The sequence below is a fragment of the Caretta caretta genome, chromosome 7, assembly GCF_965140235.1.
Source record: "Caretta caretta isolate rCarCar2 chromosome 7, rCarCar1.hap1, whole genome shotgun sequence".
Lineage (NCBI taxonomy): Eukaryota > Metazoa > Chordata > Testudines > Cheloniidae > Caretta > Caretta caretta.
Genome location: NC_134212.1, coordinates 9,482,911 through 9,510,884, shown reverse-complemented (window position 1 = coordinate 9,510,884; position 27,974 = coordinate 9,482,911). Strand labels below are relative to the sequence as shown.

Genomic DNA, 27,974 nt, shown 5'->3' with positions numbered 1-27,974 from the left:
CTCTAGCATTCTACTGTGGCATGGCCTAGTACAGCATTTAGAGCAAAGAGATTTTATTAGAGGATCCCTTGCAGTTTTGGATTGGAACCTTGAATTATCAAATGGGAGTATGCATTAAAGAGAAGAAGAAGAAAACGGGAGACAGGTGAATTGGGTGGTAGATGCAGTAGAACAGAATTTGAAGGAGGGAGATCAATATTGCAAGTGTTGAGTTAAATTGGGCAATGAAGTTATGGGTGAGTCTTTCGGGGCAGGAGACAGTTGGATTTTTTTTTTTTTTAAATATATCGTGCTGGGTGGATTTCCCACGTGAGGTCAGGGTCGATAATGGGGGTTGTTCTGCCTCATCACTCCAATGAGACTACAGAGAGAAAGGAATTCCCCTTTAGGCAGAAATGAGAGGCTGACTGGTTGGGTCAGTAGAGGATTTCCCTATCTTTGGGCAGGATTGATTTTGTCCATGTGAGTAAAGACAGGCAGTATTGCTTAGTGGACAGAGCAACAGACTGGGACTCCAGAGACCTGAGTTCTGCTCCTGGCTCTGCCATTGGCCTGCTGGGTGAGCGAGCAAATGACATCCCCCCTCTGTGCCTTGCTTTCGCCTTCTGTAAGATGGGCATAATGATCATCTCCTTTGAAATCTACTGATGAAAAGCACTGTATTATTCTATTGATGTCTGGAGCTGGAGGGCACAAATGCCATGTACCCCTGACTGAGCTTCCTCTGGTCTCACTTGTTGAAGCTCCCAGTGTGCAAGGGGAGCTTCAGATTGCCTACAAGTTCAAAGTGTTCTGTGGCCCTCATGGCTAGTTTAAAAAAACAAACAAACAAACACGCACCACAACCCACAGAAGAAATTGAGTCCTGATAGTGGAGATTAGCAAGGAAAGGCAGCATGCCAGCACTGCTCAACCAAGTGGCCATATAGGCTCTTGTTCAACAAACCATCCACTGATGTTCATCATCATCTCATTATCACTCGATTCCTTAAATGCTTTTTGGGGTAAGGTTGTTGAGAAGAGAATGTAACTCCATGAACTTCAGGGCAGTTACTCCCGATTTACACTACTAATATGACCAAGGAAAGAGAATCAGACTCTTGATGTTCTCAGCTGTCCTCGATACCCACCAGTCAGGTTTCAGGCATGGGCAGAGCAGAGAACCAGCAGAGAGTCTCATTGGCTGATCTTCCCCAATTCATGGAAACAGGTCAGGTTCACTGGTTCTATCAGCATCCTTAGTTGCTATCATCCACCAGGTTTTACTAACCTGGCTGTGGCCCCTAGTTGGGCTGGACTTGAAGTCCAGCCGAGACTGGGGTCCCTGCCTCCGCCCAGCCTGCTCTGGGCTCTGCATACTGCAGGAGTCCAGGGCTACACACTGGTGATACAGTGGTGTGTACAAGCTGGGCTAGCTGTGTCAATGTCAACAATATACCTTCTCCCCCTGTCAGAAAGATCTCAAGAGGTTTAGGTAATTATTATTCCACCTGAGGGCTCTTTCTTGTGGAGGGATGTGAGAGAGACACTGCAGGTTTCTATTCTGTCACCCTTGCTGCTCAATATGTACGGGAGGCTGCTGGGGAACACAGTGATGTGGTCCAGACTGCAGAACCACCATTATGATGTAATGACTCGATCTCTGTTTCTTTGGACACGGACAGGGCCCAGTGTTTGCATTCCAGGTGCACGACTCAGAGGAGGAAAGTACTTGTGCTCAGGTGACAACAAGCTATCCGAGGCTCAATCCAGGTACATTGGAAACAATCCTGGTTGGTTTCAGGAAGCCACCGAGTATATGGTCATCATTCCTGAGTGGGTTTGCCCACTTAACCCCCACAGAGGTTCACAACACAGGGGTGCATTTAGATCCCAGAGGCCTAAAGCACTTTGTTTATCTGTGCCTGGGGGAGCAAAATGGGGTGGTCATAACCATTCATCTTGATTTAGGAGCTGGACCCTGCTCTCCTTGCTCTGAAGGCCTAACAGACTGGATTACTGGCCACATAATTGCTCAAGAAGACTGATCATACGTAAAGCTACGATTTAGTGACCTGCCCACGACTTTTACTGAAAATATCCATGACTAAATCTTAGCTGGGGGACAAGGAGGGCGCTGCTCTGGGGGATTTGGTGGGGGCGCCGAGGCCAGCCAGCAGCACCAGCCATGCCAAGGGCCACCCACCTGCCACTGCTCCTGCCACCCCGGGACCATCGCTCAGGGGGTCCCAGGGGCCAGCTGCACCAGCTGCTACTTGGGCAATCCTGGGGTAAGCCACACCACCCGCTGCAGAAGTCACAGAAAGCCACAGAATCCATGTTTTCTGTGACATCCATTGTCAGATACGGAGCCCGACTCATAAGAAACACAGTGCCCTGTAGGTTGCACTGGCTTCCAGGTGCAATTTAAGGTGTGAACACTGAACTTTGAAGCCCTATATTGTTTGGGTCCTAGCTACACGAGAAACACTTCTCTCCCCACGCACCACCATTACAGTGGGTCTAAAGTGCTCGCTCTACAGGTATGACTTCACTGCACAGTGATCTCTTCGCAGTTGGCTTAGCTCTGCGAAAGTAGCTATGCTATAAAATAACACAAGCTGCACAGAGTGGCTGAGTTAGCAGCTCAGAGTGTTAGGCTAACTCCAGCTTTAGCATGTACCTCTTGACGGGCAAGCCAACTTGAGTTAAAAGGATCACCACACTGAGCTAAGCAGTTTTGCATATGGACAGGGCAACACTTGAGTTATAACTCCAGTTAACTGTAATGAAAACAAGCCCCAAGCATCCCAAGATTTGAAATCCTGGGTGTTAGTGCCAGGGGTTTTTACAGGGCCTTCACTGGTCCAAAAGAGCGTGAATTTTTCTTAAGCCTGCAGGGCACAGTACAATATCTATCTATATACTTAAGACTTTTGTTTGAGGGATGGGGAACTTATTTATAGACTTACTAAAGATGGGAGGACTCTATTTAATATTTGTCGTATGCACCATGCACTATTTTAACTCCATACGTGTGCCCAGAGACACTGGCGTAGGGAGCATACTTAAAAAGTGAAAATAACTAAAACAAGATACGCTATCAACAAGCTTGGCTATAAATTAGATAGAATGTTTTTGCCATCTGTGTATCAGCGACCAAAATGAGCCACCCATCGTTCCACGGAGACTCATTCATCACCAGCATTACATCCATTGTGAGGAGGATGAAAGGTTTGCTGTTGACAAAGCACTCTGGAAGAAAGTCTGGAGAAGGAAAAAAAGACACTGCTGACAGAGTAAAACACGCAGGGTCCACAAGACACAGATGACTTGAAGTGCTAGATGCATTTGCTTTGTTTTTCCAGCAGTTCCCTAGAAGGAGCAAATGCCCTAACACAGTGTAAGAGGAGTAGAAATACACTGAACAAGCTGGAGCCCGTCTAAACAACACAGCAGATCGAGATGACAATATAGCAGATAACTTTCGTAAACACCACTGCAAGAACTTCAATTAAAACTTGTGAACAGATAGGTCATTCATTGATTTCAAGTAGCATGGGCCTGCTCCAAAATAAAAACAAAACAAAAAAACCCACAAGGCTTGCAACACCTGTTTTAATTTAGCATTGACTGGATCCCAAATTCTGTCCTGCACCTGTTTCCAGTGTAAAAAAAGTGTGAAACAGTGTATTACCATATAGCCAGTTTGTTCTGACTAGCTAGCATTTATCAAGCTAGCACGATGGCATAGAAATAGACGTTGCAGGTTTTGAAACAGCACAAGCAGCTATTCTCCCTCAGTGTTGTACGTGATCATTTATTTTACCTGACGGAAGTTTTCCCCCTCACTCTTCCACAGACTAATGCAATGTTATGTAGGTGATCCTATCAGAACACTCAAACGATCCAATTTATTCACTTGTTTGGAGCGCCGTCCACCCTGAATGAAAAGGGGCGGATTTCTCTCTCACTTTCTGTCTCCTATACCCTTTATGCACAGTCAAGCTTTAGTCTGGGCCTCTTCAAGAATGACAGCGATATCCTTTGGCCAAGGCTGGATAATGCCCAACAATACCCTTTATATAACACCACACCAGAACTTGGACCCTCCCTCTCCCCTAAACACATGCCAAACAACACTGCTATTATTACAGAAAACACTAACTAAATAGCTGCTTTTATGGTCCCAACAGCATAGGATGTTTCCTTTCAATATATTTTGTTTAACATTTACAAACGGGCTGATTCAGCAATACAGAATACAAACAGCAGCCACATGGCAGCCTGATTATTCCCTCAGTAACATTTTGCAATCAGGGACATGGTTTAAACACCAGCAAACCACCACCACCATCCCATAACAAACAGCCTCCTCAGAGTGTGACACCCCCTGGCTTCACCAGCCCGCCTCGCCCCTAAATTAGCAGGCTGCCGTTTGCAACATTTCCCCTGCTTTGACAGTGTCCCACGCTGGGAGTCAGTGACAGCCTACGCATTCAAGCCCCGAGCTCCAGTGCACCCAAACGGGGACAGGCCCTGCAGCTTCAGGGCACAAGCAGCACCACAGTGGCACTGCCAGGGGAGGGGCAGCCTTTCCCCATTCCTATCTGGGCCAAGGGGGAGGGGAGGTGTCTCTCCTAGAGGCATGAGAGAAGGGAAAAGAGAAGGGCAGATTAAGGAGAGGAGGAATAAAAGAGGGACAGAGGGAAAGGTAGAAGAGAAGGGGCCTGAGAAAGGGCAGGGTGCAGGAGGAAAGGGGGAATGGAAAGGGGGCAAAGGGAGAAGGGCAGGGGGATGAACACAGGCAGGGAGGAGAGAGAGGGAATGGGGCAAGGGGGAATGGAAAGAGAGCAAAGGAAGCAGGGCAGGGGCAGAGAGAGGGAATGGGGCAAGGGGGAATGGAAAGAGAGCAAAGGAAGAAGGGCAGGGGCAGGGGAAGAGAGAGAGAGAAGGGAAGATAGAGGGGGAATGGAAAGGGGGCAGAAGGGCAGAGAGATGAACACAGGCAGAGAGAGGGAATGGGGCAGGAGGAGGGGGGGCAGGAGAAGAGAGAGAGAAGGGCAGACGGGGGAGGGATAGTTGGAAGGGGGAGGGATAGCTCAGTGGTTTGACCATTGGCCTGCTAAACCCAGGGTTGTGAGTTCAATCCTTGAGGGAACCATTTAGGGATCTGGGGCAAAAATAGGGGATTGGTCCTGCTTTGAGCAGGGGGTTGGACTAGATGACCTCCTGAGGTCCCTTCCAACCCTGATATTCTATGATTCTATGACAGAAGGAGAGAGGGGAATGGGGGAGAGGGGGGGACACGGGCAGGGGGATGAACAGGAGCAAGGGGAGAAGGGCAGAGAGGGGGAATAGAAAGAAAACAGAGAGGGGGAAAGGGTGGCAGGGGGATGAGCAGAAAGGGAGAATGGGCAGGAGGCAGAGGAGTGAACACGGGCAGGGGGGTGAACACCAGCAAGGGGAGAAGGACAGAGAGGGGAAATGGAAAGGGGGCAGAGGGATGAGCAGAAGGAGAAGGGCAGAGAGGGGGAAGGGAAAAGGGGCAGAGGGATGAACACGGGCAGAGAGGGGGAATGGAAAGGTGGCAGGGGGACGAACACGGGCAGCGGGAGAAGGGCAGAAAGGGGGAATGGCAAGGGGGCAGGGGGATGAACACGGGCAGGTGGGAGAGAGGGGGAATGAAAAGCGGGCAGGGGAAGAAGGGAAGGGGGCAGAGGGAGGGGCACGGCGCTGCCCCGGCAGTGCCCCCCACCCTCACCCACCTGCTTTTCAGGGGCTGGCTCTTCAGCTCATAGTAGGTCTTGGGCTCCTCGTGAAACTCCTCGCCGACCTCGAAGTCCGCCACGATCCCCGACTCCGCCTGCATCGTCCCCGGCTCCGGCAGCCAGCGAGCGAGCGAGCGAGCAGCGCAACCTTCCCCCGGCGCTGCCCGGCGGCGCGTGCGAGTGCGCGGCCTGCCCCTGCCCCTGCCCCTGCCGCCGCCGCTGCCGCTCGCCGCTGCCGCTCGCCGCCGCCCCCGGCACACGCCCACCCACCCCCCGCCCCGCCTGGGACTTGTAGTCCGCCAGGGGGCCGGGCTGCCCGCCTCCGCCCGGCCGGCGCGGGGCCCTGCGCACTACAACTCCCGCCAGGCCCGGCAGGAGGAAGCGGCCGGCGGGCGGCTAGCAGGGTGCGGAGCCCTTCGCCCAGCGCCAGGGGCTGCCCCCTCGCCGCGCCCCCCAGGGCGGTCTCCTCACCCCCGGCTGCAAGGTGCCGGCCCCCGCCTCCCAGCCAGGGCCGCTGGAGGGCGGCGGGGGGTAATTGGGGCCCCCCCCCAAAAAAAACCGCCTGTGCGAATCCAGTGACGGGGCGGGCCCCAGAGAGCACGGGGGGCTGGGCCCCTAGTTTCTCTCATCAGGCCCCAGAGTCACCTGTTCCAGTAGCCTAGGCGTTGCCGGCGTTTGGTTTGGGGGGGGGTCCCCCAGAAAAGAGCCGTGGGGGTGGGGGGGTCATTGCTTCACCGGCGGCGACGTGGTGAGGCGGGAGGCGAGGATGCTGCCAAGCCAAACAGGGAGGAGGAGGCCGCAAGGCTTAGGGTCTTGAGTTTCAAGTTGCCCAGGTCGTGGGGCCGGCGCCTGGCCTGTTGACTGCACCTTCTGGTGTGGTGTAGAGGTTACATCCTGGTGGGGTTTTTTTTGGGGGGGGGGTCCTCCTTTAGCCGGGGGGGGGGGTGAAACCACAAATGAGTTCCCTGCCTCATCCCCGGGGGGAAGCGCCGATCGGGTGCCATCGCTGATTCTGGCTCCTAGGCCCGGTGCGCGACAGCCAGGCTAATGCACAAGGGCCGGGGGTTTTTAAACGCTTGTTAAGTGTTTTTTTCAAATATTTGTATCTGGATTTTTAGGCAAGGAAGTACCGCATCTCACACTGAGATTATGAAGGGGATAACAAAAATAAAGGCAAAATCCCTGTGTCAGGGGCATACCTGGTTAGCGAGCTTAGCGAGAGTTCTTGACCCCCAGTAAAGCATTGTTTTGCAGTACAATGTGGTTAATGTTCAATTAAGCTCAATGAAACGCTTATTTAGGCTCACATGCAATGCCACCTTAGCACAAGTGTCAAGAATTGTAAATGACTCAGGAAAAAAAGCCATCCCAGCGTGTGATGGCTAGCCGCCTGGTTCTGCCCTCCAGCTGAAGTGCATTCAGGGAAGAAATGGAGACTGAGGCAAAGATACTGTTAACGCTCTTTTATGCTCCCCGTGGCTCAACTATAAGTTGCATTGGGGCCGCCAATGTTCCCCTAGGAGCTGTGGGCAGCCAGGAAGAGTGAGCCCGGTAGCTCTAGCCCCTGCCCAAGGAATCTCCTTGATCAGGCAGACTGGTTTACGGGAGCTGCCTGGTGGATACGTTGGGTTTGTAAGAGCCAAAGTCATAACTGAATGAAGACCTAAAACAATAAAGGAAAGCTGGAGGTCTTATTGGAAAACTAAATGGTATGCAGTAACAGATTTTGCCTATAGTGTAGGTCAGGAGTTCTCAACCTATTTCTTTCTGAGCCCCCCCGGACTCCCCTTCCCCCATGCTATAAAAAATCCACAGCCCACCTATGTCACAACAACTGGTTTTCTGCAGGGCCTGCATTAGAGGGTAGGAAGCAGGGTAATTGCCCAGGGCCCCACACCACAGGGTCACCTTGAAACTAAGTTGCTCAGGATTTGGCTTTCAGCCCGGACAATGGGCTCAGGCTGCGGCTTTCTGCCCTGGGCCTCGGTGAGTCTAACACTGGCCCTGCTCTCTGGTTTATTTTGGTGAACCCTCTGAAACCTGCTTGTGGCCCCGCAGGGGCCTCCAGATCCCTGGCTGAGAACAAGGTGTAAGTTATCCCTTCCCAGCAATGTTTGTGGTTGCCAGGATCGGCCTCAGCGGTAGAGTTCATAGGCACTGACGTGGGTGCTCCAGGGCTCGAGCACCCACGGAAAAAAATTAGTGGGTACTTAGCACCCACTGGCACCTCCCATCCACCAGAAGCCCTGCCAATCAACTCCTCCCCCTTCCTCCCAGTGCTTCCCACCCACCACAGATCTGCTGTTCCTATGCTCTGGGGTGTGGTCAACCCCCCTACTCCACCCTAGGCCCCGCCCACACCCCACCCCTTCCTCGAAGCCCCCACCCCTGCCCTGCCTGAGGCCCTGGGAAAGAGGGGGAGGCGCAGGAACAGGGCACACTCAGGGGAGGGGACGGAACTGGGCGGGAAGAGGCAGGGCAGGGGTGGGGGCTTTGAGGAAGGGGTGGGGTGTGGGCGGGGCCTAGGGTGAAGCAGGGGGGATTGAGCACCCCCCGGGGCACAGAGGAAGCCGGCACCTGTGGTAGAGTTTACAGAGTTAAGAAATACCTCATAAAAACCAGTATGACATGTCACATACGTTCGGATTTAAACCAAAGCTTGCCATTGTTTTAAAAGCAGTGCTTTAAAATTACATATGCATTTAGGAAATGACTAGGTTTAATTATTTATAGTGGATTTTTCATGCCACATGTTGTTACACTGTCAACCTATTGAAGCCCAGCATAATGACTGATTTTGTTTTATATAACACCATTGGTGTGTGGCCAGTGCTATACATATATGAAGACAAGGTCCCTGCCCCAGAGTTTACAATCTGAATAGACTAGATATTAAGGAGCAGTTTTTTTACAGTGAATGTAATTAACCATTGGAAAAACTTACCTAAGGCTGTGATGGATTCTCCATCACTTGAAGTCTTTAAATCAAGATGTGATGTCTTTCTAAAAGATGTGCTTTAGCTCAGTTAAAAGTGATGGGCTTGCTGTACGGACCACTTGAAGTAACTCTAGAGCTTGTTATGCAGGAGATCAGATTGGTTGATCATAGTGGTCATTCTGACCTTAAAAGGTGTGAATTTAAAATGAGAGTAGGAGAGTGTGTTTAGGAGTGGAAAGCTGGCCAGAAAAATGAACTTTGAGGAGACTCACATTTGAGCCACCTTCACATCGTGCGGATATTGTGGGCCTCATTTTCCAAATATCTGTTTTAATTTTGTTTTTAAATCACCCTGCGGCTAAAAACAAAGGGGATTGGGTTCCCTTTTTCTATCTTATTCTGAAACATGTTTAATGGAATAGCTTCCCTGAGGCACCCCCCAAGATCATAGAAGTGCTGCATAGAGGTAGTCTCAGAGCTTCCTGTTGATGTAATCAGTAATGGCTCACGGACAGATCAGTGTTGAGAATGAAGCAGGTTGGCTCCTGGAGGATTAGAACCGGCAGGGTACACCGTTTTCTAAAGCAACACAAATTGGTAGGGGGAAATTGTTTACTAAGGGTCTTACCACACCCTGGCTAAAATTGTCTGGCCACAATCTGTTGCTGTCAAGGTTCTAACCTGGCTTCCCATCACCAGTGTGGTAGGGGTCTTTCTCCTTATAACCATGCTATAGGCACCTGGATTTTTACTACCTCACAGAATTAACTCCACAAAGTGCTTTCATTAAAATACCAGCTAACTCACTGGCTATCAAAGTGGTAGCCTGTGATCCCTTTGAGAGCCCCTACCCATGACCATTAGATTGTAAGCTCTCAGGGGCAGGATCTTTTTGTTCTATGTCTGTATAGGGCCTAGTGCAACTGGGGTCCTGGTTCACAACCTGGACTCCTACACACTACAGTAAATAAAAATAATAATAAAATAGCTAATAATAATAATTTTAAATAATTAGGATTTTCTCCTTCCCACAATCCCTGGCTTTTCCAACCATTAATGATCCCTCACTCCAGCAGAAGATCCCCATGATCTGCACTCTCCCACCTCACAGTAGTAGGTCTTTTTCAGGAAGGCTGAGAGATTCACTCACTTCTGGTGGCAGGTCCTATTTGGGGAGCTAAGGTAAATCCACAAGACTCGCCCCTCTCTGTGGCTGGGGAAATCTTGCCTCATTTCCAGAGGACCGTGCTGCTGCAACTCTTTCATCAATCACAGCAGCACTCTGGAGCTACTTGGGAGTGCTTCTGCTGAGACTGAACTATGCTGAAATAGCAAGGCCCAATAGAAACCTTCCTATCACTGAGCTTAGTGGATCTGCTTCTGAAGACGAAGGGAAGTGAAATGAAGTTTGGGGTATACATAACCTTTTCCTAATCTCACAAGTAAGTCAGGTTCAGTCTGAGACCTGGGTGAAGATCAAGGCTGATTCAGACCTCTGGGAAGCATGGCTGAGTGGTTAAAGCACAAGGTGTAGTCAGGATCTGGGTTCACTGTGAAACCTTGGGTGGATAAGTAACCTCACTCCTGTTTTTCATGTTTTTCTCCTCTGTAACAAAGGGCTCATGGCATTTACCTACTTCACAGGGCTCTTAGAATAGAAGGCATTCTATACATCATCATCATCACTCTCATAACCATATTAGTAGTTGGGGCACCATAACTGATGAGCAATCAACTAAATGTTACCACCCCTGATGATTGTGTGTCAGTGCTTGAGTCTCCGCAAAGTCCATTCCTGTCCACTCTTTTATGTTATCAATCCATCTTTTCTTCTGTCTACCTCTTCTTCTCTTCCCCTGTATTGTCCCTTGGAGGATGATCTTGGATAGGCCAGATGATCTTGTTACATGGTCACTTGTCACTTCAGCTTGCACTTCTTCACAGTCATCAGTGGGTCTTCATATGACCCAGCGCATTGGGTGAAGATGTTATGGACCTCTTCATTAGTGATGTGGTCGAAGTAGGAGGTGCCCAGGATTTTACGGAAGTATCTCAACTCTGCTACCTGTATTTTCCGTTCAAGTTCTGCCGTAAGGGTCCATGTCTCGCACACATACAAAAAAATGGAGATGACTAGTTCGTGCAGCAGTTTCCATTTGGATTCGAGGGAGATATTCTTCTTCTTCCAAATTGGCTTTAGCTTTGCCACTGTTGCTGTTGTTTGTGCAGTTCTTGCCAGAATTTCTGCCTTTGATCCTTCATCAGTGATGATTGCCCCCAAATAGTTGAACTGTTTCACTGTCTCCAACTCTTGTCCACTGACAGTGATATGTGAGCTGATCCCGTCATGTTTATTTGTCATCAGCTTGGTTTTCTCTGCACTTATTTCCAAGCCATATTTTGCAGATGTTTCATCCAGTCATTTCACAAGGTTGGCAAGTTCATCTTCGCTACCTGCCAGACCATCAATGTCATCAGCAAACTGAAGATTTGAGATTGTTCGCCCCCCCCAGTGCTGACTGTGCATATGTGGTGATCTAGGGCATTAGTCATTATTCACTCCAAGTAGATGTTGAACAGTGTGGGCAGAAGAAGGCAGCCTTGCTGGACTCCAACAGTGGTGCAAAACCATTCTCTTATTGTGACATTGACAAGAACTGCACTGCTGGTCTTCGTATACGGTTGTTCAATGGTAAGAATAAGTTTATGACCAACATTGTACTTCTTCATGGTTTCCCAGAGAGCTTCATGCCATACTCTGTCAAACACCTTCTTGAAGTCAACAAAGACGTGGTAGATGTCCTGCTGGTGTTATAAGTACTTCTCACATGGAACGCGAAGGTTGAAAATCTGTTCTGTGGTATTTTTTCCAGCACGAAAGCCAGCCTGTTCTTCAGTGATGATATTCTCTGCTTCTGGCTTCAGTCTGTTCAATATGACTTTCAATATCACTTTGCTGGAATGGCTAATTAAGCTTATGGTCCGATAATTTTGACACAATTCAGGTTGCCTTTCTTTGATGATTAGTGACTGTGTCCTCGTGGAGGGCCACTCACTGGTTTGCCAGATCTTGTTGCAGATCTTGGTGAGTACATTTATTACTGTTTCTCCTCCGAATTTAATCAGTTCAGCTGGGATGTTGTCAATACCTGTAGCCTTTCCGTTCTTGAGTGATTTCACAGCTGTCTCCACTTCTTCACACAGTATTGGAAAGTCATCCTCCTCTGTTGAATCTGGGCTGTCTAAGACACTAGACACTGTCTAGGACCTCCATTTGTCTGGTGGTTGTATAGATCCGAGCAGTAGTTTGTCCACCTGTTGATGATGTCCCTTTCTTCTGTAACACTGTTCCCTTCTTTGTCTTGAATTGCATTAGCTTTGGTCCGTCTTTCCTTCATCAGATCTTTTACAGTCTGGAAGGCTCATTTGCTATTTTTATTATTGATACATTTCAATTTTAGAGCATTGTTTTTGATCCATATCTCCTTGGCCACCTTCATTCCTTTCTTGATCTTTCTGCCAGTCACTCTGTATTTATCAGCTCCCTCAGTGCTGTTCTTGTCTCGCCTGAGTTCTCTTCGAATGTCACACATTTGTAGTATTTCATTTGTGACCCAAGGTTTTGTCTTCTTATGGTGTTTCCCAAGGATGTCCATTGCTGCCTCATTCATTACAGCGTTGAAATTGTTGGTTATTGTTGTTTCTCTGTCTTCCTCTAGAACAAGCAGCAGGGCAAATTTTCCACCGATCGTTGCTTGGAATGACTCTGCAATGCTTCGGTCTCTAAGTCTTTCTATGTCAAACTTGGTTCTCGTGAACTTTGGCCTGACGATTTTCCTTAGCCACGGCCAAAAGTTTAGCATCACAAGGTCATGATCACTTCCAATATCAGCACCTGGGAAGCTCCTTGTTTTAGCTCTATTGATCCCAGAACTAAATCAGTTTTGCACCATGATGTAGTCGATCTGACTGTGATGTAGACCATTAAGTGCATGCCACGTTGATTGTCTGGATGCTTTATGTGCTCCTAGTGTGTTTGCAATAACCAAATTGTTATAGCTGGCAAACTCAAAAAGTCTCAGTCCTCTCTCATTGGTTACCGCATTACAGAAAGGGCTACAATAATCTCACCAATCTGCCTGTGCATCAGTACCCACTTCAACATTCCAGTATCCCTGCACAATCAGGATATTTTTCTTGTGTCCCTTATCAATGTCGTCTTGGAGCTGATTATACAAATCTTCAATTTGCTCATCGTCGTAGTCTGTTTTAGGGGCGTAGACTTGTACCACTGTGATATTAAACGGTACTGCTTTTAGATGGATGGAAAGAAGCCTGCTGGATATTGGGCAGCATCCTAATACTAAATTCTTGATATCTTTATACAGAAGGAATCCTACGCTGTTGACATGTTTGACCTCTCCACTGTAATAGAGTACATGGCCTTCTTCCGTTAGTGCCTCTCCAAAGTTCTTCCATATGACTTCAGAGATTCCTAGGAGGTGCCAGGTGTATTGTTCCATTTCGTATGTGAGTTCTTTCAACCTCCCTATTTGTCTCACTGTCCTTACATTCCATGTAGCTATGGTGACGTTATCTCTTCCACAGATCTTCTTCGTTGGGGTTACACCAGTAGTATACTTGTCGCATCTGCCCCAGTGGGAGATGGATGGCGCGGTCATTATTAACCCGGGCTGCGACCAATCCGGTATAGACATGGTTGACTTGCTCATCATACGGTGGGTCTTGGGAAAATTTCTAACCTGGTGGAGCCCATCCATCTCCAGGCAGCCCCCTTTTAGTTGCCTCTTCTGATATGCAGGAGGAGCAGTGGGCCTATTCTGTCCCCGGACCCACAGGGGGGTCCTGCAATAGAAGGCATTCTATACATACAAGATGTTATTATTGGTCTCAGTTTTTTACAAGTGTTTGGGCCATGGACCTCTTTGATTCTGGGACTGACTGGGGTCCTGTTTAGCTCCTAGCGATTAGTTAGAGCAGCTTCAGGGCTGTTCTCAGTGATGCCCTGCAGTGGTCCCAATTAGCTATTCTGGCAGCTAGAAATAGCCAGAAAATGGAGACTCTGTGGCCACACGCCCTACACCAGGAGCTGCAAGGGGCATTGGCGTAGAAGACACTACATAGGCTCTGTGCCTACAATTTTCAAAACTTTTTCACTTAGAAGCCCAAGATCCCATTGATTTCCTATGTTCTTCTGAACACTTGACCTAAGGCAGTTAGAGATTCCCTTACACTGCTGACCAGTTCTACTGGGTTTGCAGCCCCTTTGAGATTGATGTTGTGGCCATAACAGCATGAAGAATCCACCCTTTTGCTCATTTAAGCCAATGAGAGTTTTGTCTGAGTGAGACCAAGTAAGGACTTCAGGACTAGGCCCTTAAGTATGATTATTGTTATTTATTTATGTATTTATTTTATTTTGCCTGAACCTATCCCTCAGTGGTGATTTAAACAGAAAAGGCACTTAATTAATGTATCATTTCAATTGATTGGAAGACTTTCCTGCTGGAAGCAATCCTATATTAGCGGGCTGGTGGCCTACATTGATTAACACTGGGATCCCTAATGGTGCTTTTGGCAAAAGAACACAAAAAATCCCAACAAATAAAACTGAACCTACTCTTGAACCACTTGCAATATTTACCACCTGAGTCACCCAGAGATTGACGGTTCGTTTTATCAACTGTTTCTAATTCACTGGTTCTCCATGGGACAAGAGGCTCCATACCAATGGATATGGTAGAGAAAAAATCATGACTCATCATAATGCCAGAGGAAGCGTATTCTTGTATTTTCGGGTGTACAAACAGGACGTTCTCCTCTGCCACTTATAATACATGGTTTCGATTTTACCTTCAAACGCGTGGCAATTTTTCATTGCACCTGGATAATCAGGAATCTTTGTGCTGTTTTGCTGAGTCACGTTCTCTTCGTATAGCAGATGTTATTTGTTTTATAGTTCCCTGGCAGTTAGCTTTTCAGGGGGAAGGCACCATGCTTCTACTGTGTCAGGGCGGGATAATTACACTTGAGCATACCACTGAACAAACAAGATTCCTGGAGGTGAATTATACTATGAAAACACTGCAGTTAGATCACCATAAAAGAGAATTATTTTTAACAATACGTAAATAGTAGGTGGCAATACAGATGTAAAGAATTCTCTATCCACATATTATTTGGATTTACTTATAACAATCTAATGCTTAGTGCTTATTAGCCATAGATCTCAAAATGTGTTATGAAGATAACTAAGAATTATTGCCCCCCACTGGACAGATAGAGGAACAAGGGGTATATTTGATTTGCCCAAGGTCAAGCAGTAAATCAGTGCCAGAGCTGGGAATAAAACACTGATCTCTTGATGCTTAATGCAGAGTTTGCACTATGGGCCGATCCTGTAAACACTTAAGCATGTGTGCCATTTTAATCGCATGAAGTCAATGGGCATGCTCCCAAATAACTAACATGCTTAACTGTTTGCAGGTTTGGGGTAAAGTATGTTACAAAGATTAATTCTCACAATGGTCTGTGAAGCAGTTTCCTGATGGGGAAACCGAGACAGAAGTGCATTGAATTGGCCAAAGCCATTAAAGGGAGCCAGTGTCACAGGCAGCATGAAGAACTGTGGCATTCCTAGCTCCTAGTTCAATGGTCAACCCACTAGACCATGTCATTCTCCAGTGGTGCAGGGAAGGTGGGGACGACTGCTGCATGAATAAATACAAGCATCTTCGAGTAGAGTGACCAGATGTCCTGATTTATAGGGACAGTCCTGATTTTGGGGGCTTTTTCTTATATAGGCACCTATTACCCCTCACCCCCGTCCCGATTTTTCACACTTACTATGTGGTCACCCTATCTTCAAGGCTGTTGTGGCATTAGACTATTATCTGAAATGCAGCAGTGCCTAAAACCCCAGTTTAGGGATCAGGACCCCATTGTGCTAGGTGCCCCCCCCGCCCCGCAAAGAAAGTCCCCGCCCCAAAGATCTTACTAATCTAACTATTAGACAAGAGGCAAGTGGAAAGAAACAGATGGATTGGGGAGCACAGAGGAATGATGAGACAACATTGCTCAGCATGATAGATAGTGGTATCAACACACCGTTGTCAAGTTTTTTGTAGGAATTATATTAATCCTGCATAATATACAGGGAATGTCATATGTGAAAATATAGATCTTCGCAGCTGCTCCTGCCACCATGTTGCACAAAAAGGCTATAGGCTAGCAGAAGCCAGGATTAATTCTTTATTTACTTATATATCCCCCTGAGCAGATTCATGCACAGGAGTGAGCAAATTGTTTGCTTTTGTACTGGCTGAGATCTGCCTCAGATACACTATTGATTTAAAACAAGTACTGTAGAACCTCGGAGTTATGAACACCTCAGGACTGGAGGTTGTTTATAACTCTGAAACGTTTGTAACTCTGAACAAAACATTATGGTGGTTCTTTCAAAAGAGTACAACTGAAGATTGTCTTCATAACAGCTTTGCAGCAAAAAAATGCTGCTTTTAACCATCTTAATTTAAATGAAACAAGCACAGAAATAGTTTCTTTACCTTGTCAAAAAAATTTAAAACTTTCCCCTATTTTTTGGTAGTTTACATTTAACACTGTACCATATTGTGTTTGCTTTATTTATTTGTCTCTGATGATGATGATTGCGTACTTCCAGTTCCAAATGAGGTGTGTAGTTGATTGTCAGCTCATAGCTCTGAGGTTCTACTGTAATAACCAGAGTAATATAAACAGCTATATTCTGACTATAACAAAAAAAAAAAGAGAGAGAGAGAGAGAAGCTTTAAGTTTGTTCCCTGCCCTTCCCATAAAGGAAGAGGATCCCAGCTAGATCCTGGTGAGGGTTTTGGGGACAGGGTCCCAGTATAAAAAGATGATCCCGATATGGAAAATATCAAGAGCCCCTGCCTGTAGGCCATTATCCGAGGAGAAGAGACTTCTGCAGGCTATAAAACACAGTTAGCCATACAACTCTGCCATAACAATTTTTATCCTATTCATTGCTCTCACTTGATTTCAAACCAGTCTAATTAAACTGGTGCAAATGTCTAGCGTAAAGCCTCTTAAACTAGTTTAACCCTTTCTTAAATTGGTTTATCTTAAATTGGTAAATTGCTGTGCCAGCTAGACCAAGTTAAGCAAGGGTTAAACAGGGTTAAGTGTATCTATACTATGTGTTTGCACCAGCTTATGTAGATTGAATTTAGATAAGAAAATAGCCACAATCTTGCCAATTTTAAATTCATTTTGTTAAACTGGTACAAGTAGTATAGGTGAGAGGCCTTCATAAGCTGTAAGAACTCCAAGTAACAAGCTCTAGGAGCAAAGTGCACAGAGGAATGAAGACTTGACTCAGTGTTTCCAATGACAGAGCTGATTGGCCTGCTGCTTTATAGCCACATGCCAACAGCAGCCAGCTGACTCAGGTGTAGCCCAATCACCCTTTGGAGTTCTTTTCTCGAACGATTTATTCTTAGCTTTCATGATAAACTGTGTCATTTTAACATCAACAACACTTAGGTCTAAATCTGTACCTGAAAATCTGTTTGCAGAAGGTGAGACCTGCTCCAGAACAGTTTTGGATGAAGAACCAAGGATGTTTTCAGTGAAATCTTTGAAAAGATTTCTACTTAGAAGCAGTTCTTTGGATAGATTGTATATGCCCTGTGCATCATCCCTTGTGTTTCATTACTGGTGATAGTCATAGAAAAACAGCATCTTTGTTTATTTAAGTGTTCAAAATAATAAACAATAATATTATTTGGATTGCAGCCCTACAGTGTTCAGTCAGGGATCAGGTCCCCACTGAGCATTGTGCAATGTCCTGTACATGCACAGATTAAAGATGGACCCTTCCCAAAACTCTAAAGCCCAGATCCGCAAAGGTATTTAGGCACCTACATCCCATTGAAATCAGTGGGAACTAGATGCCGAAATAGCTTTGAGGATCAAGATCCTCATTGCCCACCTGAAATCATAACCCTGTTTATTATTCCCTTTTCAGAGTCTCCACAGCAACTCATTGTGATGTCACAACCCAGGGAGTTGGCCTTGAGATGAGAGAGAAGCAGCCAGGGCAGCAGAAATCCTAACTAACACAATCCCTTTTTAATGTAACAATCTGTACGTTTGGGTATTTTTTTAAAGCAGCAAATGAGACCCAGAGAAAGAGGCTAGTCGCATTTTACATTCACGTTGCATGAGTGTAAATGAGTACACAATGGGCAAGGCCATGGCCCAAGATTTATAAGTGGAATCGACTATACAGAGAATTATTTTCAAAATTCTTCGCAAAGGGTCAGGGAGTGTTTTTACTCAGAATACATTTCTAGGTCAGGTGAATTTCCAGTTTTAACACATTTTTTATTCTTCTCTCAGTGGGCTGCTGTTTGATCTGACAAGAGGTGATTGAAGCCTGTGGTAATTCTCTCTATCTACCTGGAATGAAATATTTACAAGAATTTTGTTTCTAAGACAAGAGGATTTGACAGGAAGAAAAAAAAAAACCAATGAGAGTCGTATAGGCTACTTGAAATACCAGAGGTGGGTTTGTGTCAGCCCCACAGCAATTTGTAAAGGAGGGCACCAGTTTCACAAGCCAGAGATACATTTTAAGATCCAGCTGTGCGGTCCCGGTTAGGTCAGTTGGAATACAAGTGGGAGAATTCACACTGCCATGAATAATGAACACTCCTTTTCCCAGTCTAAACTCCAGTGATGGGTTTGAATGTTCAGTACAAAAATGTGCCTGCAAAACACCTGTCAACAGCTAGGCAGCTGGTGCACTTAGACCACAGCCTATCACTGGTATTGTCCCATTGTTTCCTTGAACTCCCCTGTCTGTCTGTATCCATCTGCTTTCTCTTGTCTTATACTTAGATTGTAAGCTCTTTGCGGCAGGGACTGTTTATGTTCTGTATTTGTACAGTGCCTAGTGCAACAGGGTCTTGGACCACGACTTGGGCTACCGCAAAACAAATAACAAATAAAAATAATAACAGTACTCAGTTGTGTCTTAGTTAGACATTGAACTGAACCAAAAGCCTGGACTTCAACAGACCTGAATGCTGGAGCTGTATTCAAAATCCAAGCCTGGGTTCAAATTTAATAAATGACCCGTCTGTCCTCAGAATTCTCTGAACCCAACTCCCTGGTCTGAATCCTCTGAGCTTTGAGCTGTATAAACTCTGAGTTTGAATTCTGTGGTTTGAACCCTAATTTTCACAGTATTTGCTACAGGGCCCTTGAGTGTGCTGAGAATAAGGCTGCTGCTTCCTATCCTGTCATCTTACTAACCACTACTATGTAAAGAGAAAAGGAGTACTTGTGGCACCTTAGAGACTAACCAATTTATTTGAGCATAAGCTTGCATCCGATGAAGTGAGCTGTAGCTCACGAAAGCTTATGCTCAAATAAATTGGTTAGTCTCTAAGGTGCCACAAGTACTCCTTTTCTTTTTGCGAATACAGACTAACACGGCTGTTACTCTGAAACCTGTACTATGTAAAGGTCTCTACAAACCTTTGAAGATTGTTAATATGAACTTGAAGTGTAACAGGTGGCCTGATGACCAGTTATTCTCAGGTCAGCAACTATCTACAGTACTGCGTGCTTAGGTTATTGGATTTTCTTTGGCAGTATTATAATAAGCTCTGATACGAAGGCTTCTTTTTGCATGCTAAAGAATAGCACATCACAGACAAGATTTTAAACTGCTGAATGAATACAGTAAATAAGTGCACATGTGACTTAACGTTCCACACCCCTTTTGATGAGACAGCATGTGAAAATGAGACAGTCAAAATGCTTGGAATGGCCTGGATTGTTTGATTTGGTAGCTTGTTTGGGTATGTTGGATAACATGAATTATCTTCCTCTTTGAGGAGCTACAGGAGTGAAGAAAGCAAGTTTTGGAGTTTATGCACCATTAACGTGGCAGGACAGGATAAAAGAGTAAACTGTGTATGAGTGCTAGAGACCACAGAAAATATACAACAGCCATTTCCATAATAAGACATTGAATCCAGATGCAACCTTTTTCCTCCTTCTTCCCACCCCTGTGTTTTCCTTTTACCAGCTGGTTACAGTGTGAAACAGGACTGCAAATTAATTGCCTAGGCTCCCCACCCCAACGTGCACACTGTGTGTAACAGACTTAGTGGTTACTCCTTTATGAGGCTGTTGGAGAGGTCCTGGAGAGATTATGTCAAACTTTAGACCAGTAGAAAATAAAATAAATTCTATGAACGATCCATACTTAGCAAAATCTGCTGTAGCTGGCTCTTCTTGGTATTCAGAAAACCATGTAGGTATCGCATCTGTGTTCTTAATATTGTCATTGACTTGTAGCAAAAACTCTTCATAAGACATGCAGCAAATAATCAGAACTTTTCACTCTATTCCTCCATGGGCCCTTCACAGAGGAAAAGTGTTGGCAACATCACTTTTCTCCCTGAAAATGATAAACACACACACACACAAACCCACAATGGTATTTTCCTTTAAAAATGTAGTTACAGTCAGAAAATTTAACTATGTAAAAATGGCACCTTTCTTAGTATAGTGGAGTATATATGCTTATTAGTTATTTCTATTACTGTAGCGCCTAGGGCCATTAATGATGAGTGAGCAGAATTATTTTCTGGCTCCTGCATCACCAACAAAAGTAATCAACAAAGCTGATTACGAATTTTTCATTAATAACCATGTCATAAGGAGGCACCGCATTGGTGGACTTCAGATCCTAGAACACCTTAGTGGAGCTGACAGAAAAAATAAATCTCTCAATACATGTGACATGGAAATCACTGAATGAAAACAATCACGGAAGCCCACAATATTATTCTTATCGGCCCCAAATGAGCAGCCCATCCCTACTCAGCCAAACATTTAAGCACGTGGTTAACTTTCAGCATGTGCTTATGTCCCATTGATTTCAGCAGTTTTAATGAACTTTACAGTTAAACACTTGCTCAAATGCTTTACTGAATGGGAGCCATAGGGCCGTCCTGCTCCCTTTTAAGTCAGTGAGGTTTTTGCCAGAATTACACTCATAGTCCTATGCTGACTATAAATTCACTTTAAACCCGACTAAAAAGCCCCTGGGAGATTCTTTCTGAGATCATTGCAAACTGCGAACACTGGAAAGCTTGTGCAGCACTTATTAAAGAAATAGTTTGTTCTTGAGTCTTAGTATCTGGGTTTTTTTAAAAGGCATTCGGGACACAACAAAACCACTGCATTTCCTCTTTATGCTGAATTTTTGATCAGGAGGCTTGCAGTCCTCATTGCCAGATATTGCCCTGTTTAAATACAATTCATGTGACATGAGTTGACGCCAGCAGCTTGTTCTGCAATGTCACTCTATAGGAAGGTGAACTTGAGTGATTCCATCTGCAGTTAATCAGGGCAAATCGCATAGGATCAAATACACCCCCTAGACCGGGGTAGTCAATAGGTGGACCACGATTCAAATCCAGAACACCAGACACTTTTGAATGGACCCCAAAATCTTTTTATTTCTGTATTATTTATTAATTATTATTATTATTATGTTATAATTGTTTGTTTTTTAATTATTTTCTCTGGAGTCTGGACCTTGACTGTACCATGACCAAGAAATTTGGACCTTGACAAAAAATAATTGACTACCCCTGCCCTAGAGTCTGAATTTTAGAGACGGTATTTCAACTTTATTTTTAAATGTCTTATAACTTGCATATCACTTTAAACTACCAAACATGAAGCTGTTTCAGCAGAACTATCACATCTCACTAAATATCACCCCTACCACCTCCACCACGTATCCCTTACATTGATGCACCATTCTTGCGATGGCATTATTTGGATAAATTAAAGTGCTTTTTAGTAATAACCAGATAGTAGAAAAAAGACAACTATAATTTTCTTCCCCTAAAATCTGGAGTGGATTTTTATAAGCAATTGCATTATAATAGTAAACAAGCACATGTTAAATGTAAGTGCTTGGATGTTTTATTTATATTCTATCCTACATGCAGTCATTTAAGACATATTAGTCTCTTCCACAGACAATAGTATACTGTACCCATTTCACTGTTCATTGACTTCCTCAAATCCCCATATAGCTGTGGTACAAGAACACAGAAGCGAGGAAATTCACAGTCAATTTTACTTGCTTGGACTTCAGCCCATATGGTATGTAAGATCACATGCTATTCAGAGACATCTCTGGACAAAGCACTGGGAGGGGAGGGAAGTGTGTTTTATGTTAGGTTGAACCTGTAATGCCTTGTCCATATTATAGAGTCCTGAAAACTATGCAGATATTGCTGTTCGTTTTCTTCTTGTCCTTTACTTTGTTATTTATGTAAAGATAACTTAAAATTCTACTTGAAAAATATTCAAACAAGTGTTTCCTGTTGGATCCAGTTGGATACTAGGTTTTGGAATGGGTCTATCAATCTACCAGTTCCAGGGGCTACTGTTTCTGAAGCCCACTATCTCTCCAATCCTACGCAACACAGAACAGACCAGGTGAAGAATTTTGATGGGGTCAATAGGAATTTCCACTAGGGAACCTAAAGAACATTCTGACATATGCTGTAAATGGGCCAAGCCTGCTAGCCCACCAATAGCTGTTCATGGTGCCTCGTTGAAGATCTGAGTGCATTCCTAAGTCAGGCAGGTAGATGAGGCCAATTCACCTCGGCTGGAAAAGGGAGGGTGAAATGTAAGACACAGGAGTGTTGTATGTAAGACACAGGAGAGAACTGTCCCACTCTACTCAGCACTGGTGAGGCCCCAGCTGGGGCACTGCGTCCAATTCTGAGCACCACAATTTAGGAAGGATATGGACAAATTGGAAGGAGTCCAGAGAAGAGCAACAAAAATGATCAAAGGTTTAGAAAACCTGATCTATGAGGAAAGGTTGAAAAATCTGGGCATGTTTAGGCTTGAGAAAAGAAGACTGAGGGGTGACCTGATAACACCCTTCCAATATGTTAAGGGCTGTTATGAAGAAGACTGTGATCAGTTGTTCTTCATGTCCACTAAAGGCAGGACAAGAAGTGATGGGCTTAATCTGCTGCAAGGGCAATTTAAGATAGACATTAGGAAAAACTTTCTATCAGGTTAGCTAAGCTCTGGAAGAGGCTTCCCAAGGTGGTCATGGTGTCGCCATCACTGGAAGCTTTTAAAAACAAGTTGGACAAACACCTGTCAGGGATGGTCTAGGTTTACTTAGTCCTGCCACAGCACAGGGGCCTGGACTTGATGGCTTTTCAAGGTCTCTTCTAGCCCTACATTTCTATGATTCTATAACACTTGTAGCTTCTGGTCCCTAAAAACTTGCATGAGACTGCTTTATATTCTTAGACAGTGGGGGAGATGTTTCTCTCTAGCATCAATGGACTTTCCATGAGTGGAGTCATAGCCAATCTCTGTATACCTGCAGCAGTGGGGCTCACAAGTGTGACTTCTTGGGGCTCACTGTAGAAGCTTCCACCAAGGACAGGATGAACAGTCAGTGAACGTGGGAAGAATTTTAAAATGGGACCCAAACTAAAGGTACTGGGACCTCACTGGTTCATACCACTATTTCAAGACCAGCAAAGGGAATTAAAACACTGTGTGTCTGAAAGGTTACTTACACCACCAAAATAAGGTCATTGAGGGTGGAGAGATGTCCCTCTGGATTTTAACACTGGAGAACCTCCAAACATGAGTAATGTGGGATTGGCAACCTCCAAGAACGCCACAATAATGCAGGGCACAACCTTCCCCACCTCCAGATGCTGCTGGACGACGGATAGAGAATAAGATTTCCTACCATCACAGCTTAAGCTTTCCTTTTCCCAAATTCCCAACTTGTTTCTGAGCTCTCAAGCTCTGCAAGGGCTTGTAATATTAGTTTCAGAGCTTTTAGTCCACCCTTTCCCCACAGCCGTAGAGCTGGTGTAATACCTACAGACTGCATGGCGTCAGGAGGGTGGGTGCGGCCGTATATGGAGAAGCCAAGAATCAAGACTTGCAGGGGCACTCCATTCAATACATGTCTATCTCTTGGCAACCCTACATCTCCCCACTGGAGCTTTTTTAAAAAACAGCTCTTTGCCTTCTGTGGCAAGCAGACTTTTCTACTGAATGGGGCCAGCCTATCATGAAGCTAGTATTCAGAACCTTCTGCCATTGTGTGTGGGTTGGAAAGCCATGAATGTACACATTGGAATGAGCCCGAAGGGGATGAAACTTGTTTTATTTGGACATTTCTCTGTTCGCTTTTTTTGTTTTTATGAGTTGTGTGTTGGCTTTCTTAGTGGCTTAGCTAATTTGACTTTCATTTTCTTCCATTTAATATACATTTTCTTTCACGGTAGTCTTAGTTCAATTTAATTGTCCATGTTCTGATTTGCATTGAAGTTCTATATTTCTGCTTGTTTCCCAGTGTTTTTAAGAGATTCATTTAGGGAATTTCCTTTCAGAGTCAAGTTTATTCTGGCTCCCTCTCGAGTCGTATTTTGGACTGAACTGCCCTAATTTTTCACTTTGAGACATCAGTGATGTGATACCTCATATCTAAGACTAAGATTTTGTCATGGTTCTTTTCAGTAAAAGTCACGGACAGGTCACGGGCAATGAACAAACATTCAAAGAAGCCATCTGTGAGTTTTGCTGCTGCGGCACTGTGGTTTCCCCCGCCACCGTGGTGGCTGGGAGCTGTGGGGTTCCCCCTCTGCCCTTGGCAGCCAGAAGCTGCAGGGGGGCCCCCTCTTCACCCACAGCAGATGAGAGCTTCAGGGTGACCATATATTCCAAAGAGAAATGGGACACCCCCAGCTGCTCACCTGAGGCATCTCTCTCCCACCCCGTGGGAGGCTGTCACCCATTGCTGGAACCCTGAGGAGGGCCCCCTCACGAATCTGTCACCTGTCACTGGAACCTGGCAGGGAGCGCCCTGTCACCTGTTGCTGGAACCCCCACAGCCTCTGGGGCTGAAGCAGAGAATGTCACAGATTCTGTGACTTCCATGACCTCCATAAACGTAGCTTTACTCATATCCTATCCATCCTGACGTTTCTAATGTGCCCCCTCCCTCTGGTACGGAGGCACCGTTGTTTATCACATCAATCCATAGTGCAGAGTCAGCATGTATAGGACGTTGTATATTATGAAACTGTGGCTTGTTTTCATAAGAACTTGGTTGCTATTGGTGCAAGAACATCAGAATAATTAGGAGTGATACATGATCTATGGGGAATTATTTGGAATTTTGTCCTAAAATAATCTGTCATTGGCAAATTCTGCCTTAGGGTTTTGTACCTAACTGCCTGTGGGCTGCCTCCTAGTAATAGATAGGCCATTGCAACTTTTGTAGTGGACTTCATAGAGTCTCTGACTCACATCTCTTCACTGGATGTAGAAAGTTCTGCTTGGGCTATTTTATTTGACTGGAGGAGGTTCTAAGCAGGTTCAGATATGGTTGTTGCTATAAACATCCTTCTGGGCTGTTGGCATGATCTTCTCTTATTTCGCACAATTTTCAGTACAAAACAACACCTTTCAGAATTTTCAGCCTGATCCTGTGAGCTGCTGATCTCCCTTGGATTCAGTGAAGCCAGTGTGATTACTAGTATGAGTAAGGATTACTCCTGGGGTCAGTGTTTTTCATGATCAGCCCCACAGCATAACAACTTTTCCAGTAAGCAGAAATGAAAGCTGGTAATGATTAGCATAGCAGAGAGGGGTTCACTTTAAGGAATCTGTTGAAGAAAGCACAAATGAAGATGGAAACCAAGTCTTGATTGTGTTCAAATTTTCAAAATCAGTCAGAGCAAAATCTCCTGTTTATGAGCTCACCATGACTTATTGAGAAAGTCACAGGAAAAAAAAAATCTCTCTTAACATTGTGACTTGAGAAAGGGAAGTTGTGTGGGCAGAAGCAATGAGGTAACACTACGCATCGAGACATCTCGTCTTATGATGTGCTCTTTTATTGGGATCATTTTGCTTTCCTCCAGCTGGTGAAACTTTAATGGCACAACATATTAAAGAAAATATTAAATACGTCCTGTTTTGGATGCACTTGTTTTTAAACCGGGTCCTGATTCCAACCAGAGAAATTTTATTGCCTTCTTCCTGAGCAGTTTATTTACCGTAACTTCCTTTTTTATTTTTAAGCAAACTTTGTTACATTTTTCACCAGATTACTAATAATCACATGCTTTGGGTGCTGAAGCTGAATAAGCTGATGTAACAGTAGGTCAAAACACTAGCTCCTCTTCCTTATAGTGCCCACAAAAGTAAACATTAGGATTGTGAACATTAGGAGCCTTTTGATAGCACTCCCAATGTGCTAAGAGCTTTCCAAATATGAAAGGCAGATAGGGTGACCAGATGTCCCGATTTTATAGGGTCAGTCACGATTTTGGGGGTCTTTTTCTTATATAGACACCTATTACCCCCCGCCCCTTTCCCGATTTTTTACACTTGCTATCTGGTCACCCTAAAGGCAGAGTACCCATGCTAGAGTGTCTAACCAGCCTGTTGGGACAGATCAATAAGGAGGTGGGGTGGGAACAGGATGAGCTAAAATTGTCCCCTGAAATCAGTGAGGTTGCATGAAGGGTAAGTTAGGGCAGAATTCTACACTTAATCTCAGCCATTCATTTCCTACATCTTTCTAAACGTTAAAAGAACAGCTCATTTAAAGACCCCTTTCTTGTTGTTGTCATTTTCCTTAGGGTGCAGACTGGGACTTTCCTTTTCTGGTACTTAGCAGGTTTTACCTACCCTGTCTTCTGGGATCTGATGAAGTCACACCCCACAATATCGTACATTCCCAGTATCCACTATATACAGTAACTAAAATTTCTGCCTAATAGTGGCGTCTGAAAAAAATCCTAGAATGAGAGTTATTGCAGAGAGATGAGGAAACAAGACCCAGGTATGGTTGAGTTTTCAGACTAGCCCCTCCTCTCATGGGGGAGACTCAATGGAAAGACTGTTCCTGGATAGTCCAAGGGGAAGAGCAACACCAAACAGTGACCAGGCTGACAGGTGTGTTTGCCGAGCAAGCTTTGGGAGAAAACACTTTTGTGGAGACTTTACCCATGTTCATCTGCACCACTGTCAATGTCAGGCAACATGCAAGATGGCTTTGGGCCAAGTGCATGTGAGTGCCTCCAGGTTTGGGGCTGCCAACCTGTCACATCAAGGGGGAGACAGTTTACTATAAGCACTTCATCTGTTCGGTAGCAGCAGAGTAACCCAAACACAGCATCCACTCTGCTCCCATAGAAAATAGCTGGGCTATTCACATCAAAGAGAATGTGTGCAAGAGAGCAGGAGAACCTATTCATATGCAATTCATCATCAGATATTCATCGCTGTTCATTCTTGGAGAGGTGGGGTGGACTTGGATCTCTGTCACATCCCATCCCCTTTTTAACATTTCTCCTTCTTGAGGTCTTTAGGGGGAAAGCTGTCTGCAGTTTTTAAGATTTGCCATGTGCCTGAAGCTCTCGTTCACGTAAATGGCCCTATTTCTTTCCCAAGGCATCACCTCCACATCACATTTGCTTTTGTTGGTATTAGACCCAGGCTCCGCTCCCAAATTGGCTGTGTATAGTTAGATGATTGGTATCTCAGTCCTGTGGCATCCCATTATCTTTACTGAAAGACGGGTTTGGGTACAGTCATTTCAAGTGCAGATTACTCTGGACAGGGTCTGAACCAAAGCCCAGTGAAGTCAAATCAGGCTTTTGAAGTCAAAGGGCTTTGGGTCTGGCCCTCATTGAAATGCTCAATTTTCTATTCTTTCTGAATGAAAACAGCCAGTTATAGGGCAGAGCAGGATTGTGCAGTAGCTTCAAAATGACTTTCAACTCAAATACAAAAGGGCCATTCTTCTAATTTAGAACCATTTCAAGAGCCGTTGGAGGCTTCAGTTGTAGTGGGCCTACAGCATAACAAATCCAGAGGTTCATGTCTGAACTTCCCTACTTTCTAGGATGCTCAGTGCTACGTTTTGAGTTCTCTCTTTAGATGTAGCATATGCCATTCCCCCACCACCACCACCACCCACACCCTAAAAGTGCCATAAAGAGTACATAAAGGGAGATAAGCCTCAATTCTGCAAGACACATCAAGTGCACATATGCTTTCAGCATGCAAATAAGCCTATTTCCATTCAACAAAGCACTATGCACACGCTTATCTTTAAGCAGGCAAGTAGTTCCACTGAGTTCAACGTGTCTAAGGCT

At 45.2% G+C, this 27,974-nt stretch overlaps 1 protein-coding gene across 6 annotated transcripts in view; it reads right to left on the bottom strand.

Annotated features, from left to right (window-relative positions):
* The window catches only part of MITF (melanocyte inducing transcription factor), a 245,109-nt gene that overhangs the window by 167,020 nt on the left and 50,115 nt on the right, over nt 1-27,974 (bottom strand). For 2 of the 6 annotated variants that reach the window (XM_048859187.2, XM_048859188.2), the window contains exon 1: nt 5,748-5,962. The exons of 1 other annotated variant lie outside the window; for it this stretch is intronic. In XM_048859187.2, coding sequence (XP_048715144.1) covers nt 5,748-5,851 — 104 coding nt within the window. In that variant the 5' untranslated portion in view covers nt 5,852-5,962. Of the gene's footprint in view, nt 1-5,747; nt 5,963-27,974 lie in introns of those variants that run through there. 3 more of the 6 variants (XM_075130234.1, XM_048859201.2, XM_075130233.1) reach the window with 2 other exon arrangements.